The sequence below is a fragment of the Phalangium opilio genome, unplaced genomic scaffold (genome assembly GCF_054372755.1).
Source record: "Phalangium opilio isolate 3A_F unplaced genomic scaffold, DU_Popi_V2 ptg000105l_1, whole genome shotgun sequence".
NCBI lineage: Eukaryota > Metazoa > Arthropoda > Arachnida > Opiliones > Phalangiidae > Phalangium > Phalangium opilio.
In genome coordinates, this window is record NW_028324207.1 from 10863491 (window position 1) to 10879480 (window position 15990).

At 40.6% G+C, this 15990-nt stretch overlaps 1 protein-coding gene across 2 annotated transcripts in view; it reads right to left on the bottom strand.

Moving 5' to 3' along the window:
• The window catches only part of LOC149629951 (neurexin 1-like), a 232369-nt gene that overhangs the window by 49291 nt on the left and 167088 nt on the right, over positions 1-15990 (bottom strand). For both annotated transcript variants that reach the window (XM_089851637.1, XM_089851636.1), the window contains exon 3: positions 6852-7156. In XM_089851637.1, the coding sequence (XP_089707763.1) occupies positions 6852-7156 (305 nt within the window). The remainder of the gene's footprint in view (positions 1-6851; positions 7157-15990) is intronic.

The window sequence follows — 15990 nt, forward strand, 5'->3', positions numbered from 1 at the left end:
CCTAAATTTCCAGAAATTGTTAAAGAGGCATACGCTAGAAGTCAAACGTCAACAATAGCTACGTTTAAAATAATTTTAGGAATAAAGTTTCTTAAAACGACTTAACTAAAATTAAGGTAAATTACTGCCGATTAAAATTATTAATATAAATTTAATTATTTAAGAAAAACTTCTTAATTGGGTTGATAGTCCTCGCCTCGACTCTGAGAGGTTTATTCTGGTTTCCCAACTTGTACACTGTTTGTTTATATCGAAATATATCGTCACTTTGGTAGCGCCGGATAGTACGTATCATCAAAGGGATAGTTTAATTAATTTTTGTTGCACGATATATAAACAAACCGTATAAAACCAAGAAGTGATATCTAGTTTACTAGGGAGAAGGTATAAATTCGCCTCCACATTTCCAGTTCTTTATCTCCAGTCCAAACAAACGTAGCCTGTCCGGACGGAGTTAATCCTCCCCCCCCCCCGCCTCTAAATTACAACCAGCAGCATCTCATTGGTTCTTCAAAACTCCCGTCAGCGTGGCGACGCCAATGAGTACGAAAATTACTTGTATTTGTCCGACTGAGGAGAGTGTAGCGATATAGCCCGGGTCCTCCTTTTACGTCCCCCCCCCTTGTATTTTGAAAGGGGGGACTGCAGGGACTACGGCGCGCGCTAACACTTAGGCATCTTATACCTTCTCCCTAATAAACTAGATATCACTTCTTGATAAATAAAACTTGGCTGTACATGGGATCTTAGAGCGTACCAGTTCCAAAGCGAAGGGGTTGGCACATTGGAAGAGCTACTTTTCGGAATCTTAATTGGTTCGGTAAGTTTAGGGTAGATGTGGTTTTCGATTCCAATAAAAGAATTATCGGTAAAAATAATTCGGATAAAGGAAAGGGAATAATTAAATTTTCCAAATGAAAGGGAATTTTCTTAAAACGGGATTCGGAATTCTCTCTTTTCGTTGCTCGATCGAGTAGAATTGTTCAATTCCTTAATTACAGTAAGTTCCTGACAAATTAACGACTCAAAAGAAATTCAACACCCACCCGCCCACCGTTTTCTTAGTAGGGCATGCTGGGAAGAGAACGTATAGCTTCCTTCAATAGTACCCCCGAAACTACGCCAGATTAAAATCAAGCGAAGATGTTTGGACTAATGATTGAAGGAGGCTCCATCGCGTTAAGATAAAATATTTTTGAACATTTCAATATTTGCCAGTGTTAATTTCTGCTCTATTACACTCGGTTTTCACTGGGCGAATTTGTTTGCGGAAAAAAATTCGCAGAAAATGCGAAAAAGATAAAAAAAAATCGCGAGGGCACCCGAGGAAACACGCGCTCAGTGTTAACCACGTGACTAGCATACCCTCTATGATTGGTTTCTGCCTACAGAAAAAAAACACGCCTCGGGAAAATTTGCACAAAAATAGATACAAAACCCCCAACGCAAAATCGCAAAAAAAGGGAAACGTTTTTCATTTTCCGCGAAATAATGCGAAAAACGCCGAGTGAAAACCGAGTATTAAAATCCGTCACGCGTCATAATTCCGATGTCTTTCTAACCGCGATTTAATTCGTTGGTAGCAACGCAGGGTCGGGTTCACCGAGTAGCGAGATAGACAGGGCCGGATTAAGCAATTTTGCACCCGGGGGCCGAGATAATGTGCGCCCCCTTAAGTTCGAAAAAAGGGAACAGCAAATGTTGCTAAGGGGGAATAGTTTAAATAATGCGCCCCAAAACAAGCCTTGCTCCCGGGGGTCAGTACCCCCTCGCTCCCCCCTTCAATCCGGCCCTGACTAGGGCATCTCCATATCTCTAGTAGAACCAGAGTTACGAGCCTATACACAGTTGGGTGTAATGCTATTCCTATGGAGGGGGTGCTTAATTACTCGGCCCCTGTTTACTCTATCCCCAAGTTTTTAGTTATGTTGGATGGGGAACTGAATGCGCCCCCAAACAAGCCTTGCGCCCGAGTGCCAGTACCCCTTGGCCCCATCAAATTCGTCATACGTAGTGATTAGTCTGGCTCTTCCCACAAAAATCAGCCTAGAAAATCATCACACAATGAGACTGTACGTGTTATTTTCCGCGGTAATAAAATTAAAATCACCACAAATAAATTAAAAACATTTAAAATAATTTAAAACCGTTCGATTGTTCGAGTTAAAATTTAAGCGAGAACTGTTTCGTTTTAAACACTCAAATTATAACTGGCCCGGACAGTGGCAACATGTCATAGAAGTAACATTTTCGACTTAAAGTGTTAGTGACATAATTTTCGTCATCCTCAAACTTAAAATGCGAAAAAAATCCTTGAAAAATCTAGTTTATTATGATATGTTTACTTTTTTATTTGGTTTCGTAGCAATTTGTTAAATTGCAATCAAAGTTTTGTGTTTGGAAAAGGCCTAGTTGAGATTTTCTTTCGTTTGATGACGTAGTAAGGAGAAATTTTCACTCTAGATGTCGCTCACGTGACGCGCCTGTTAGTGTCGCCGCGCCGCGTTAAGCCTAATTTATTCAGATTCGCGCGCGCGCCGCATTAGTAAACTCGGGAGTCTCGCGCTTGGCTTTTCCGCGAGATGCCGTGAATGACGTAGCAAGGTGAAAAACCCGCCAAAAATCTTCTCCGCAAATTTGCCTTGGTCCCCCAAATTTCAAGTTTTCAAAGTGTTTTTTCTGTGTTTTCCCTCATAATTAAATATTATTCAAGCATATTTTTGAAATCAGAAGAGTTTAAACTCTCAAAAAAGTAAGGCTTTCTTTAGATTTGAGATCATTTTTAAATCACGTCGCTATTCCTTTAAAATCGATTTCCCCCTTAATTTGTGCTATGGTTATAACAAACACTATGTGTAGTTCACTTCGGCGGTTTTTATTTATGAACTCCTGGTATTATGAAGGGAGAAATTGCACAATGGGCACTTCTTTAAAACACCAACACGATCATTGGCTCGCCTGAACAAGAGTGTAATGAATGGAAAAGGGACATGATATTAAATTAAAATAAATGAGAAAATTTGTGTCACTTCTCTCCTTTACCTAAATTCTTTCTTTTCTTTTTATCAAAAATGGCATAAAAGGAATTAAAACCGACATCCTTGCCCCCCCCTGTCCCTGTCCCCGTTCCCGTTTAGAAGTTACACTTCCCAGTGCGGTAGTGGGGTGCGGTTACAGAGAGAATGAACGTACAAAGGACAGGAGTAGAAGATTTCCTCACAAAAATAAACCCGTCCGAAACGTATACAGGGTTCATACAACATTTGGAAGAACAATTTCCCTGAGATTTCCAGGTTTTTCCCGTATATGGAGTATCCTATGGAGCAAATGTTAACGAAGGACGGGGGGGGGGTAAATAGGACTATAACATACTCGAAGGACATCCCCGTATCTCGAATATAACCAGAGTTCTGAGCCTCCAAAGTATAGTGTAACGATAATCCTATGGAGGGGATGTTCACGAACATTTTGCTCAATTACTCGGCCCCTGTTTGTCTTAATCCCAAGTTTTTAGTATAGTTGGATGGGGGCAAATAGGACTATAACATACTCAAAGGACATTCCCGTATCTCTAGTAGAACCAGAGTTATGAACCTCCAAGGTTGAGTGTAATGTTAATCCTATGGAGGGGATGTTCACGAACAGTTTGCTTAGTTACTCGGCCCCTGTTTGTCTAAATCCCAAGTTTTTAGTATGGTTGGATGGGGGATAAATAGGACTATATCATATTCAAAGGACATCCCCGTATCTCTAGTAGAACCTTATGAGCCTCCGACGTTGAGTGTAATGTTAATCCTATGGAGGGTATGTTTTCGAACATTTTGCTTAATTACTCGGCCCCTGTTTGACGAAATCCCAAGTTTTTAGCATCGTTTGAGGGGGGCAAATAGGACTATAACATACTTCGAAGATCATGCACTAGTAGAACCAGAGTTAAAAGCCCTAAAAGTTTAGTGTAATGTTAATCCTATGGAGGGTATGTTTATGAACATTAATTTTGATTAATTACTCAGCCCCTATTTGAAGCAAATTTCCCTGAGGCTTTTGTCTACTATTTATTTCCCAGCTGATTTCTCCAGGTTTTCCCTGTTTTCCAGGTTTGTATGAACCCTGAGTATAAGGGATATTCCAAAAATGTTTTCATTTCTCCTAACAAACACTTTCGGAATTTATTTAGCCCCAAGTTCCCAACCTCGCCTCACATCACAACGCGCACTTCAACGAAGAAACGCGCGTCATCTAGGGCCTAGATTGTTTTCCTTATTTTTGTCGACGTAACGTGGCCCTCGTAATTAAAGTATTTTTAACGCATGAGAGAAAGAGGTCAAAGGTTATCATCGCCGCGGGAATCTTCCCCCTCCCTTCCCCCAATCCCTTCGCTTTAAAGAGACTAATATTAACGAGCACACACACACAGCCACTCTAGTTCTCGCGCTAAAACTTTCAGGCGAAATTAGAACTGACGTTAAAGTGATAGCAAGAAGTGATATCTAGTTTACTAGGGAGAAGGTAAAAGATGCTTAATTAATTATTCGCGCGCCATAGTCCCAGCGAGTAATAGATTCGATTTAGCGGACGTCACTGAACCAATGGCGGGTGGCGCAGTAGTCCTCCTCATGTTTAAGACTAATTAAATACTGACAATTTTATAATATGAGATCACTTATTTTTTAAAAGGAATAGCGACGTGATTTAAAAATTATCTCAAATCTAAAGAAAACCTTACTTTTTTGAGAGTTTAAACTCTTCTGATTGCAAAAATATGCTTTATCAATATTTAAATATGAGGGAAAACACTTTGAAAACTTGAAATTTGGGGGTGGGGCAAAAGCAAATTTCCGAAGAAGATCTTAGGCGGGTTTTTCTTCTTGATACGTCACTCACGGCATCTCGCGGAAAAGCCAAGCGCGAGCGCCCTAGTCTACTAATGCCGCGCGAATCTGAATAGAATAGGCTTAACAGGCGCGTCACGTGAGCAACATCTAAAGTGAAAATTTCTCCTTACTACGTCATCAAACGAAACAAAATTTTAACTAGGCCTTTTCCAAACACAATACTTTGATTGCAATTTTATAAATTGCTACGAAACCAAATAAAGAAGTAAACATATCATAATAAACTAGATTTTTCAAGGATTTTTTTTCGTATTTTAAGTTTGTGGAGGACGAAAATTACGTCACTAACACTTAAAATATTTAATTCCTTTCATATTTAGAAAAGGGCCGTTCCTTTTAAAATAATCTCTTTCATGGGTCTTTAGATAAGTAAACACAGCGCAAGATTTAGAGTGGCTATGGCTATGAGTGGGCGAAATCAGGTGCGAAAAGAAAACGCTTTGAGGAAATTAATCAGAGCCGGGATTAATGAATTTTTAAGCTGGATTTAAAGACTCGGTCCTCTTAGCTTAAATATAGCCCCCCCCCGATACGCTATTAAAAAACCCATTCCAGAGTACGTGAGCGGGGGGGGGGAACGCACCTAAAAATGCATTAAATTTTGCACGGATGGTGACTTTGAACTTCGGATAGTAAGGCAAGGGATTAACGAAGACAAGATTTTTTAATAAAATACATTTTTCGTTAAGCTGATTAAAAATATGGGTTCTCTCGATCCCTAATATTACGTAGGAACAAGTCATTCATAATCAACTTATATAATTTAGCTCCACGCTTCTTTGAAAGCCTTATCAAGCATTTCATAGCTGCGCCCAGAAGAAGTCTAATCTCCGAGACGCCAAGGCCTGCTGCTTTTTACAAACTTCGATATTTTTAAAAATCACCTCAATAGTTTAGCAACGTCAGAAGTTAATGGATTTTATTATCCCGACAAGTAGGCTAGAAAACTTTAAGAGTTCATATTTTTAGATCCGATTGTCAATTAGCGCCACCTACGACGCTTTTCGTACGTGTTTGAGCTCGTGGTTGTAACCCCATATTCTTAGTATCGTTGGAAAAGGGGACTATAACCATAAGTTCATAAGATATGAACCGACCAAAATCAGCGGAAAATATGTTTTTCCTCTCTGGTTTTATGAAATCATAAGATATGTTCCATAAGTTTGTCACTGGTTACTGAGAGCTTGTCATGTATTGACGTAGGTGGAACGCCATAGAATCTCGTTCAAGCAACGCCTGGTGAGGCGCCGTCAAAGGCTTAGTGTACGGACTAAATACGAAGATGGACTGTGTTAAGCTGTTTGATTGATTGATTCTCGAATAAGTTCTTTATTAATTGTCTACATCGTTTGTTACGTCTTCGCCTCTAGAGCTTACCTAGACTAGTTCTTATAGCCTATCACAGATGGCGGTATATGTTATGCCGCGAGCGCGACATACAAATTAAATAACAAAAAAGAAAGATGATAACATTAAACGGAATTATTAACATATACGACAGACTGCAAAACTAAGTGTAGTCTGCAATTCTTGCTTCCGTCGTTCTCGAACTAGCTCGAGCTGTAAGTCTCTCACTAGCATTACGAAGGATAGGTAGTGACATACTTATGGAACATATCTTAGAAACCTATGCTATAACCAAGTTAAAGAATTTTCACGAATCTCTTGTAGACCTAAAGTTCTGACCCTTGAAACTTGGGACATAGATAAGCCCGTGTTAATCCTATGAAGACAATGTTGTCAACTCTTGCTTTGATTGTTGTAACCCCAAGTATCAGGTATCCCTGGAGGACTATCACATATTCAAAGAATTACCCCGTATCTCTCATAAAATGAAATTCTGACCCTCCAAAGGGGTCTGTAAGTAAGAACCATGTTATTCCCACGAAGCTATAACGTTGTGCCTTTTTCCCCCACATATGATAACCATGTCAATTCACGGAGTGTGTATCTCACCTCTCTAACTTTTCGATGAACGAGAACCTTGTGCCACTGATTGTCGTCGAAGCGGACCTTGGCGGGTCTGACGGCCTTTTCGACGGAGCCGGAACCGAGGCTGACGGTCAGAACGATGACGCCGTCTCTCAAACTGAGCATCATGTAGTCTTCGTTGTCGCCCGTGTAGAACAACATTCCGCTCGGTTGCCGGCTCTTGAAGTACAACGAAACCTGATCGCTCGAACCGATGATCGGAGCTTTCATCAAAGGATCGTATGATAAATACTCCGAGCCACGAAATGTCGCTTCCGCCGAAGGTTTCTCTGTAAGATACATCAACAGAAAGCAAACTGATTAGACTTTGAATACGTCTTACCAGAAGTAGATAATACTTCTCTTCGAGAGAAGTGTACCAACACAAAGCGGGCGGGGTAATTGAAACACGATTCTTCCCAACATCATTTTACATTTGAAATGCACAAGGTTACTAAACCGAATCACAAACGCGATGAACAGTTCCCCCTCATCATACTAGGTCTATATCTATTAGCGCTTAACTATTTGCCAAGGCGCATGCGCTTGCGCGTTTTAAGAATTTTTGATAGCTTGACTATGAAGATGCGACACATTTTTTGCACACTCAAGTGGACAGTGTCCTATAAATTTTCCAGCCACTGGACACATGTCCTTTAAGAAATCTTTCTTATTTCCGGCCCTGTTAGAGAGCCATTTTTGAAGCAGACGACGCGAATAAAAATCCTCCTTCATTTCAAAAAGTTAACCATTGTTGATCACGGCAAACTTAAATCATTTCCCCCGTCGCCTGTAGGACGGAGTAGATGATTTAAGTTGGCCGTGGTTTGATTTACTATTTTGAGAGTCACATTATAGGTAGGGTTCATTCGCAAATAACGACCATGTACGACGTACTTAAGTTCAGTTTACTATCATTCGAATTCATGGTGTTGAAATGATGGCTCTTAAACCCTTAATGTTGTAGGAAACGCGTTTAAAGCTGAGCGATGGTCATTGGTCAAACTATGACTTTGGAAGATAAGACACTCCATCCAGGAGATATCTTATCTCTCAGTTAGGTAGGTTAGTACTTGGGCCTAAGTTGAATATTACCTGGTGGCTGGCTGGCCGGCTTCCCGCATGTCCGAGAATAGAGTAGCGACACCTGACGTTACTTCTCAATAGAGCTTTGTACAGTTTAAGGTGGAGGGCTGTCATATACATACAGAGAGAGAGGGAGGATGAGGAGATGAGATGAGATGGGCTCTCATTGCAAATTAGCTTAAGACTGTCAAGGACGATTAGGCTCATCTTCGCAAAATGCACACACACATACGCGCTGCACGCCTAACAGACACGCTTCGTCACCATCTAATGCACTCGCTAATATAACCGGAGCATTGCCCTAACTCCCTACCTGCAACTACCCTAGATAAATTCATACACGAAGTTATTGGTATTCCCCCATGAATGTGTGCATCAGTTCTTTTATCCACCTCGATTTGTTCGTTTGTTTTGGTTATATCAGGGATAGATTTAATTTTAGAAGTAGGAATGGAGAACGGTTAATATTTAGTTCTTTATTGGTTGGCTCACTTAAACAGCTACGTTTTGGTGACGTTGCTGACGGGGACGGCGGCGAAAAATACGTTTAATTACTCCTTTTTACCTCTGTCGCTATGACTCTCCCGCCTCTCTTCTTTCATACCCCCCTCTCCGTCCCGGGGGGGGAAGGGGTCCGGGACTTTGACGCGCGCCTGGATTACTCTGTTCTCCATTCCTACTTCTAAAATTAAATCTATCCCTGGTTATATTATTTATGTAAATTAGCAAAATGGAACGAATGGCGATGGAGGATGAAGTTTCAACTAAATCATTTCAAATTATTCCATATTTTAATTAACTGTATCATCAGTTAAGAGAATTAATTAAATTATTTTCATATGTTTAATAAAAATTTAAATTCATTTCATATGAAATAAATAATTAAAATAATAAATTTTGTTACCTTAATAGAGAATTTAAATAAAAAATAATTCATTTTATAGGGAACTAGCTGTTACCCGCGGCGTCGCTCGCGTGTAATAAGAACTTCCATCAAAATGATATAAAGAATGGGTAGATTTTACTACTGATGACTAATATTTTTGTAGCACCCTAGGAGCGAGGGCACGCGGCGTTGCCCGTCAGCCTCTAGGGACACACATTTTTTTGGGTTACTTTTCACGCGGACATTATTCCATAAAGATGGGTTTTTAAGTTTCTGGCCGCCATTTAAAAAGATGGCGTCAAATCGATTCCGAAAGACCATTCAGCCCGTCTATAGGTTAAAGGAAACCAGTGTACTAAATATTTGCGAAATCGGTTGAAAAGCGCGGACTTTGTTGCGTAGAGAAGATTGTTTACATTTCTGGGTGCCATTTATTAAGATGGCGGCGGATTGGGGGGAAATCTTTCTTAGTACGCGCCTACTACTTACGAGTAACGTTCCTGCAAATTTTCAGCCTTCTAGGGCAAGCGGCTTGGGCTGGGCGTTCATTATCACTCAGTCTGTCAGTCAGTCAGTCAGTCAGGACTTTGATTTATATAGATATAGATATAAAATTAAAATAATTATTTAAATTCGCTTAGCGAAGATTTAAAATTAAATAAATTTATTAATATATTTTGACTTTTTTCAAAGTATACTCTAATTCAACTTAAATAACGCTTGATGAAGCTATGGCGGATGAATACACAATTTTAAATATCGTGTGCAGTGGTTATGTCAAAATTAAACCAATTAAAATCATTTCTATATTCTGACAAGACTTTGAGGAAATTTTGAGAAAGATTAAATGGTTCGTTCTTCGTTTCATATTCGGTTTGTTATTTTGTACCAAAAACCAGAAGTGTTATATAACGTGTAACCCCCTCTCCCATTCCCTCAACCTTGCGAGCGAGAGGGAAATTACGTATTTTTCAGTCTGCGCAGGACCGAAATTTCAAACCTACCACTCAGAATTCCCCGGAGAGATATAGGCCTAGTTCCATTTCCTCACGTGACCCAGCTATTTCAGCCTACATCCGTTGGTATCCAACTTTTTGGCCCAGTTGTTAATCCATGATACGTTAGTATTAACACATATCCATGCCGCTACCTTCCTGTTCTAGTATAAAGTCTGTTAAGTTGGCTAAATTTTTACAATTGAGTCGTGAATCTTTCAAGGTTCTATATTCATGAGTGTATGTAAGAAAATAATAAATTCATGGCGTCAGGTACTAAGTAAGTATATTTCAGGCGTTTGGAGTTCACCTGTACCCGTTACCTGTCTTAGAAGTCGGGTGGGGGGGGGCTTCGCTTTTAAGAGCGGCGAATAAATCTGTCATCAACGGAACTAAATTAGTCCGCGAGAAAGTGAAGCCCCTCCCCCTTCTTCCTACCTCCCCCCTCAGTAACGTCGAGCGATAAATAAACTTTTATATTCGTTAGCTTGAAAATTGCCTTAAAACCATAGGAGCAAACAACGCTGCAGTTATACCACCGAAGTAAGATAAGGGACTAGAAGTAAAGTGCTCCAGCATTGGTGGTAATAGATCCAGCACTAGTGAACAAATTTGAGAGGTTTTTATGCCACCGTTTCCATCGCGAGTTACTAGAGAGAGAAAAAAATTGGTCGAGTTCCAAAAACATTTCCTACCCCCGTTCCCCTGAAGCTAAAGCCGGGGGTGTACACGGACGAAGCGGGTGCTTGAATCTAGTTCGGCCCCCGTCTACCGCCACGATCGAGCGTCTCACGTGTTTGGAGGGAAAATTGAGAAACCGCTACCAGAGGGCCAACCGTTGGTGTCTTATCAAGAATATTTAATCACTTTCGCCAAGTGAAGAATTTGGTTAGCTCAGTACTTCTAGTCCCTTATCTTACTTCTGGTTATAAGTAATGTTACTCGCTCACTGCTGCTCTGATTCCCCCCTCTATTTTCCCCCCTTCCGGTGCGTATTCAAATATTTAACCTTTCAAACTCAACTCGCAACCAAATTTATAAATTAAAGCTCTCTTTAAAGACGCCGCTCCCGAAATCACGACACAATTTACCGAAGTTAAACTCAAATACAGGCTGCACTTGCAAAAAGCGTGGTAGAGTGATATATGTAAGCATAAGTTTATAAGTGATAAGTTCCCCATAAGTACGACATTTCCTATACTTCGTAATGCTACTGAGAGACTTGCAGCTCGAGACAGGGCCGGAAATAAGCACAGGACACTCTGGACATTGTCCAATAAAATTTTAAAATGTATGTCCCATAATTTTTTTTTTAAACTAAGGGGGTCACTGGACATTTTGACCAATAAATGTTTAAGAATTTTTGATAGCTTGACTATGAAGTTGCGACACTATTACTGCACAGTACTCCAGTGGACAATGTCCAATAAATTTTCCAGTCTAGTAGGGGGTTACTGGACACATTCGAGAACGACGGAAGCGAGTCAATTGAAGTCCTACACTCGGTGGTTAATTTTGCAGGACTTCCATCTAGTTCCTATTTAGTCTGCATTACTAAAGCCCCCTTTGACAGCAGCGCCTCATTCACTGCAGGCCTCCCTCGCTTTACCTCCTCGAATCTATGACCTATACCTCACTCACTTCATGACAAGCTCCAGTTTCTAAGTTACCAGTGACAAACTTATGGAATGAACATATCTTATGAACTAAATTCTAAGACCAATTTTATCCCCCAAAGGGACCCCTCCAGGCGAGTTATAATTGGTTGAAATGTTTCACGAATGACCGCTTAAAAACAATGTTAAATTTTAAGGGACCATCCCTAAAGCAGTCCAATCAATCATGAATCGCTTTAGGCGGTGTAATTTGTGACAAAATCACGTCATACAAGATTTCCTCTCAACCAATTTTATGAACAAGGTCCTACCACCGTTTTTGAACACCCCTGTGTAAATTTAGTTCCTGAACCATCATTTGTAGCGTTTTAAACTCTTATTTATCATCAAATTTTAATTAAATTCAAATAGAACGACGCAGTTGTTATTGTATATTTGTCATAATAAACACGTTGGAATTTCCACACTTCATTCCAACGCAATCTCGCAAACGAATTAATCTTGGTTATTTACATTTTGTCTTTGGCAATTTGCTGGAACCGAGTAAACTACGAGATACGAATCCCGGGCCATTGTTGATATTTATCCCAAAAATTTATCCAAACAAACACTCTTGGCTCGCATTCTAATTAGTTTCCCCCCAAAATACAATAGAGCGTTTAAGTTACACCAGGGATAGATTTAATTTTAGAAGTAGGAATGCAGAACAGAGTAATGTGGGAGCGCGTCAAAGTACCGGACCCCCTTCCCTGCGAGGGGGGGGGAGTATGAAAGAAGAGGCGGGAGGGTCATAGCGACAGAGGTAAAAAGGAATTACGGGTATTTTTCGCCGTCCCCGTCAGCAACGTCATCAAAACGTAGTTTAAAACTGAGCCAATAAGATCTTTGAAATTTTCGTTCCGTGTTGGAGGGAGGGGCTCTATACTGGGTGGGCTATGACTCGGACTGAACTAAATACTAACCTGCCGGCAGAGGGTTATTTTAAGGGGAGTCTAACACGCGCGCCCTCTAGCTTCTTTTCCCCCTTTCAAGGACAAATTGGAGTTGTATTCCGAGTATTCCTTCCCCATTTTCTTGCGTCCCACCGGACGTAAGTCGTTCCACAGTTAGCGCCCGCCTATTTCTCTCACCTTTCCCATCATCCTTAATTTGGCCTTGAATGGTACTAAGCCCCTAGAAATCCGGTAGACGGTCCTACTGCGCGTGACACACCACCGATAACGCGGCTTCCACAATTTCCCTATATCCCTTCGAATCCCTCTTAAAACATCTAACATCCCTGGCAAGTCATAGTCCTTCAGAAATATTTGTAAACTTGATTTGAAGAGTAAATAACCCCTCGAATCTGTTTTATAAGTGTAATTTGAATAATAGATCACTGAGAAACATTTATTTAAATGACTTAAAGAGTGAATTGCCCCTCGACCGCTCCAGTTGCATGGGAGGTTTTTTCTTCGTTTATTTACTTGCCTTTGTAGCGAGAGATTTTTGGAAGGCGCATTGATACGTAATGTGAAACGAGATAGGAAAGAAAATAGTATGGGTCTTTAATCTAGGTATTTTCTAGAGTGAATTGCCCCTCGCTCCAGTAGCATAGGAGGTTTTCTTCGTCCCTTGCCTTTGTAGAGAAGTTTGAGGCGCATTAATACGTAATGTGATACCAGTCATGATAGAAAATAGTACTGATGAAAGGAGTAAAGGATTTGGTCAAGAAGAGTGGGCGGGGGGGAGGGTAAGTAAATGAAATAAAACAGCGGAAAACAATCACGATTTGACCCCAAGCTGGCGAAAGGTCAACCAGGGTCGAAACTATAAATCGATTGGAAATATAAAATACTTTTGGCCCTCCCCCTTTTTTTGAAACCTTGATTCCCAGGGATCAGTCCATAAGTTTATAAGACATGTTCCATAAGTATGACCCTTCGTAATGCTAGACACAATTCGAGCTAGAACGACGGAGGTGAGAATTGCAGTCCTACACTCGGCGAATAATTAATTTTGCATGCAGGACCAAGTTCCATCTAGGTCCTATTTAGTATCTGCATTACTAATTAGGCCTTTGACAGCAGCGCCCCACTCACCAGGCCTCCCTCTCTCGCTTTACCTCCTCGAATCTATGACCTACCTCACTCACTCACTCACTTCAAAATTACAAGCTCCAGTTTCTAAGTTACCAGTGACAAACATATCATATGAACTTATGTCCAGTCAAATAGATACTTCTCTACTGATTTAATTTCTCTACTAGCGTCTGTAAATCTCTTGACCATGACCAACAATCAATGGATAACACGTATACAGACGCTAGCCAAGAAAGGCGTCTAGACTGTTGGCAGTTAATTAAGGCTTCCACTCTGTACACGCACGAAGTCATGGCCTATTTCTAGATGATTTTGATCTGGCCAAGAACAGTAGCAAGATCTAAAAGCAGCTCTACAATCTTTCGGATTCGGAGATGGCAAACGAAGAAAATCACTATCATACTTTAGATTTGGGACTAGGACATTTATTTCGAATGACATCTAAAGATTTATAGTTTTTTCCTGATCATAGGGGCCAGTTTAAGCCTTCTTTTGAATTGAATTGTATTGAAATATGATTTATTGTGCATTACAACAATACAAAGAAGTACCTTCTAGGTAATGCACCACTTAAATTAGTTTAGTAGGAGTTATGTCATGTAGTTATACCAGAGGTTGATTGGGAGCGCAAAATTACGCATTTGAAACACTCTATATACCTAACGGTCAAATATGTACTACATCTCTAACATTAGACTCGTGCACGCATAGAGCCATCTCAGAAGCCTTAGTGTGACGTCACCCACGTTATTTGCCCATAGAACCAACCAAAGTGGTACCAAACATGGCCACCGTCCACTGCCAAGGGTAAGCCCGTGACGTTTTACCTAGGCACTGACGTCACAACTGAGATAGCTTCCATTAAAAGGTTTTTTTTGGCATTCCCACAGTATTGTGAGCCAATATTTAGGAGAGATAGGTTAGAGCTGGTTCAGTTTGACTCGGTATTTGACCAACTTGACTCACAAAGCGCCTGACAACACTGCTACGAAGTTTAACTCCGAGAGAGGGCGGGAGATAACTTCCGTTGCCCCAACAGTCCAACAGTGAAAACTATATTACCAACTTGACTCACAAAGCGCCTGACAACACTGCCCCGAAGTTCAACTCCGAGAGAGGGCGGGAGATAACTTCCGTTGCCCCAACAGTCCAACAGTGAAAACTATATTACAGTCTCAGAAGAGTCAGAAGGCACCCAAATTTGTCAAAGGCTTAGTACAGACTAAATATAGGAAGATGAACTGCAAAATTAACCACCACCGAGTGTAGGACTTCAATTCTTGCTTCAGTCGTTCTCGCTCGAACTAGCTCGAGCTGTAAAGAAGCTCCGGCAACATTTGGATGATAACTAATCATTGCAACATTATTTTGACGATGTCTCCTTAGAGAAAAATAGGTGTAATATCTTTTATGGAAAATGGATTTTTCTATAACAACTCGAAAAGGAGGCGAAACGCTTGCATTCCATACTCAAACAAGTTCCACTTCATCTTCGTTTATGAATTATTTCTGCTCGAGTCCCTAAGTTACGTTCCCTCTTTTATCAAGATATATATCTTGGTGGGCCCAGACTACTTTCTTCATACTTTTACGCTTAACATTACGTATTAATCCGCCATAATATTCGCTATGTCCCTAAGCGAGAGTCAACAGACCCAAAAAGCGATAACTCAGCTCAAGAATGGCGGCCGGGGCCTGAGTTTGGATCCTTAGAATTTATGTATTTGCATTTCCAAACGACTACTACCGAACTTAGTTATTCTAGCCTAGAAGAGATAGCTTAGCTATGTTTGAATAAAAGTACTTTCTCGCAGCGTAAAGCCAAGGTAGACGAGAAGAATTAATATAAAATAATATTAATACCGAACCTTTTTTAGTCTACCACCTCAAAGAGATTTTGATAAGATTTCGGCATCGATATAAATAGTAAATCGTTACCTTGCTAACACTGAAAATATAATCGGTATGCCGATTTAGAGAAGGTATTCCGAGGCGTCCGACATTTACACTTCTCGCGCAATTTTCACACGAAATCACGAAATCTTTGAAGAGATCACGAAATTACTCACCATTCTTATTTTCCAAACAATTTCAACAAACAGATTATTCACATACACCAAGAAGTGATATCTAGTGTTATTAGGGAGAAGGTATAAGATGCCTAAGTATTCGATGGGCGCCATAGTCCCATGCAGTCCCCCTTTCAAAATACAAGGGGGGGGGGGGTAAAAGGAGGCCCCGGGCTATTTCGCTAAACTCTCCTCAGTCGGAAAGTACAAAGTAATTTTCGTCATAGAGAGCTTTCAGTTGGAGGAGGAGCAGAGTCTCGTGACCTAATTTACGCTGCCATATTGGTGGGTTTAAACTGTAGGAATGAAGCTGAGACCACCCAATATGGCTACCAGAACAGCGGTAAGACTTGAGAGGGTGTGACGTACTATTATCCCATCTGAAAGCTCT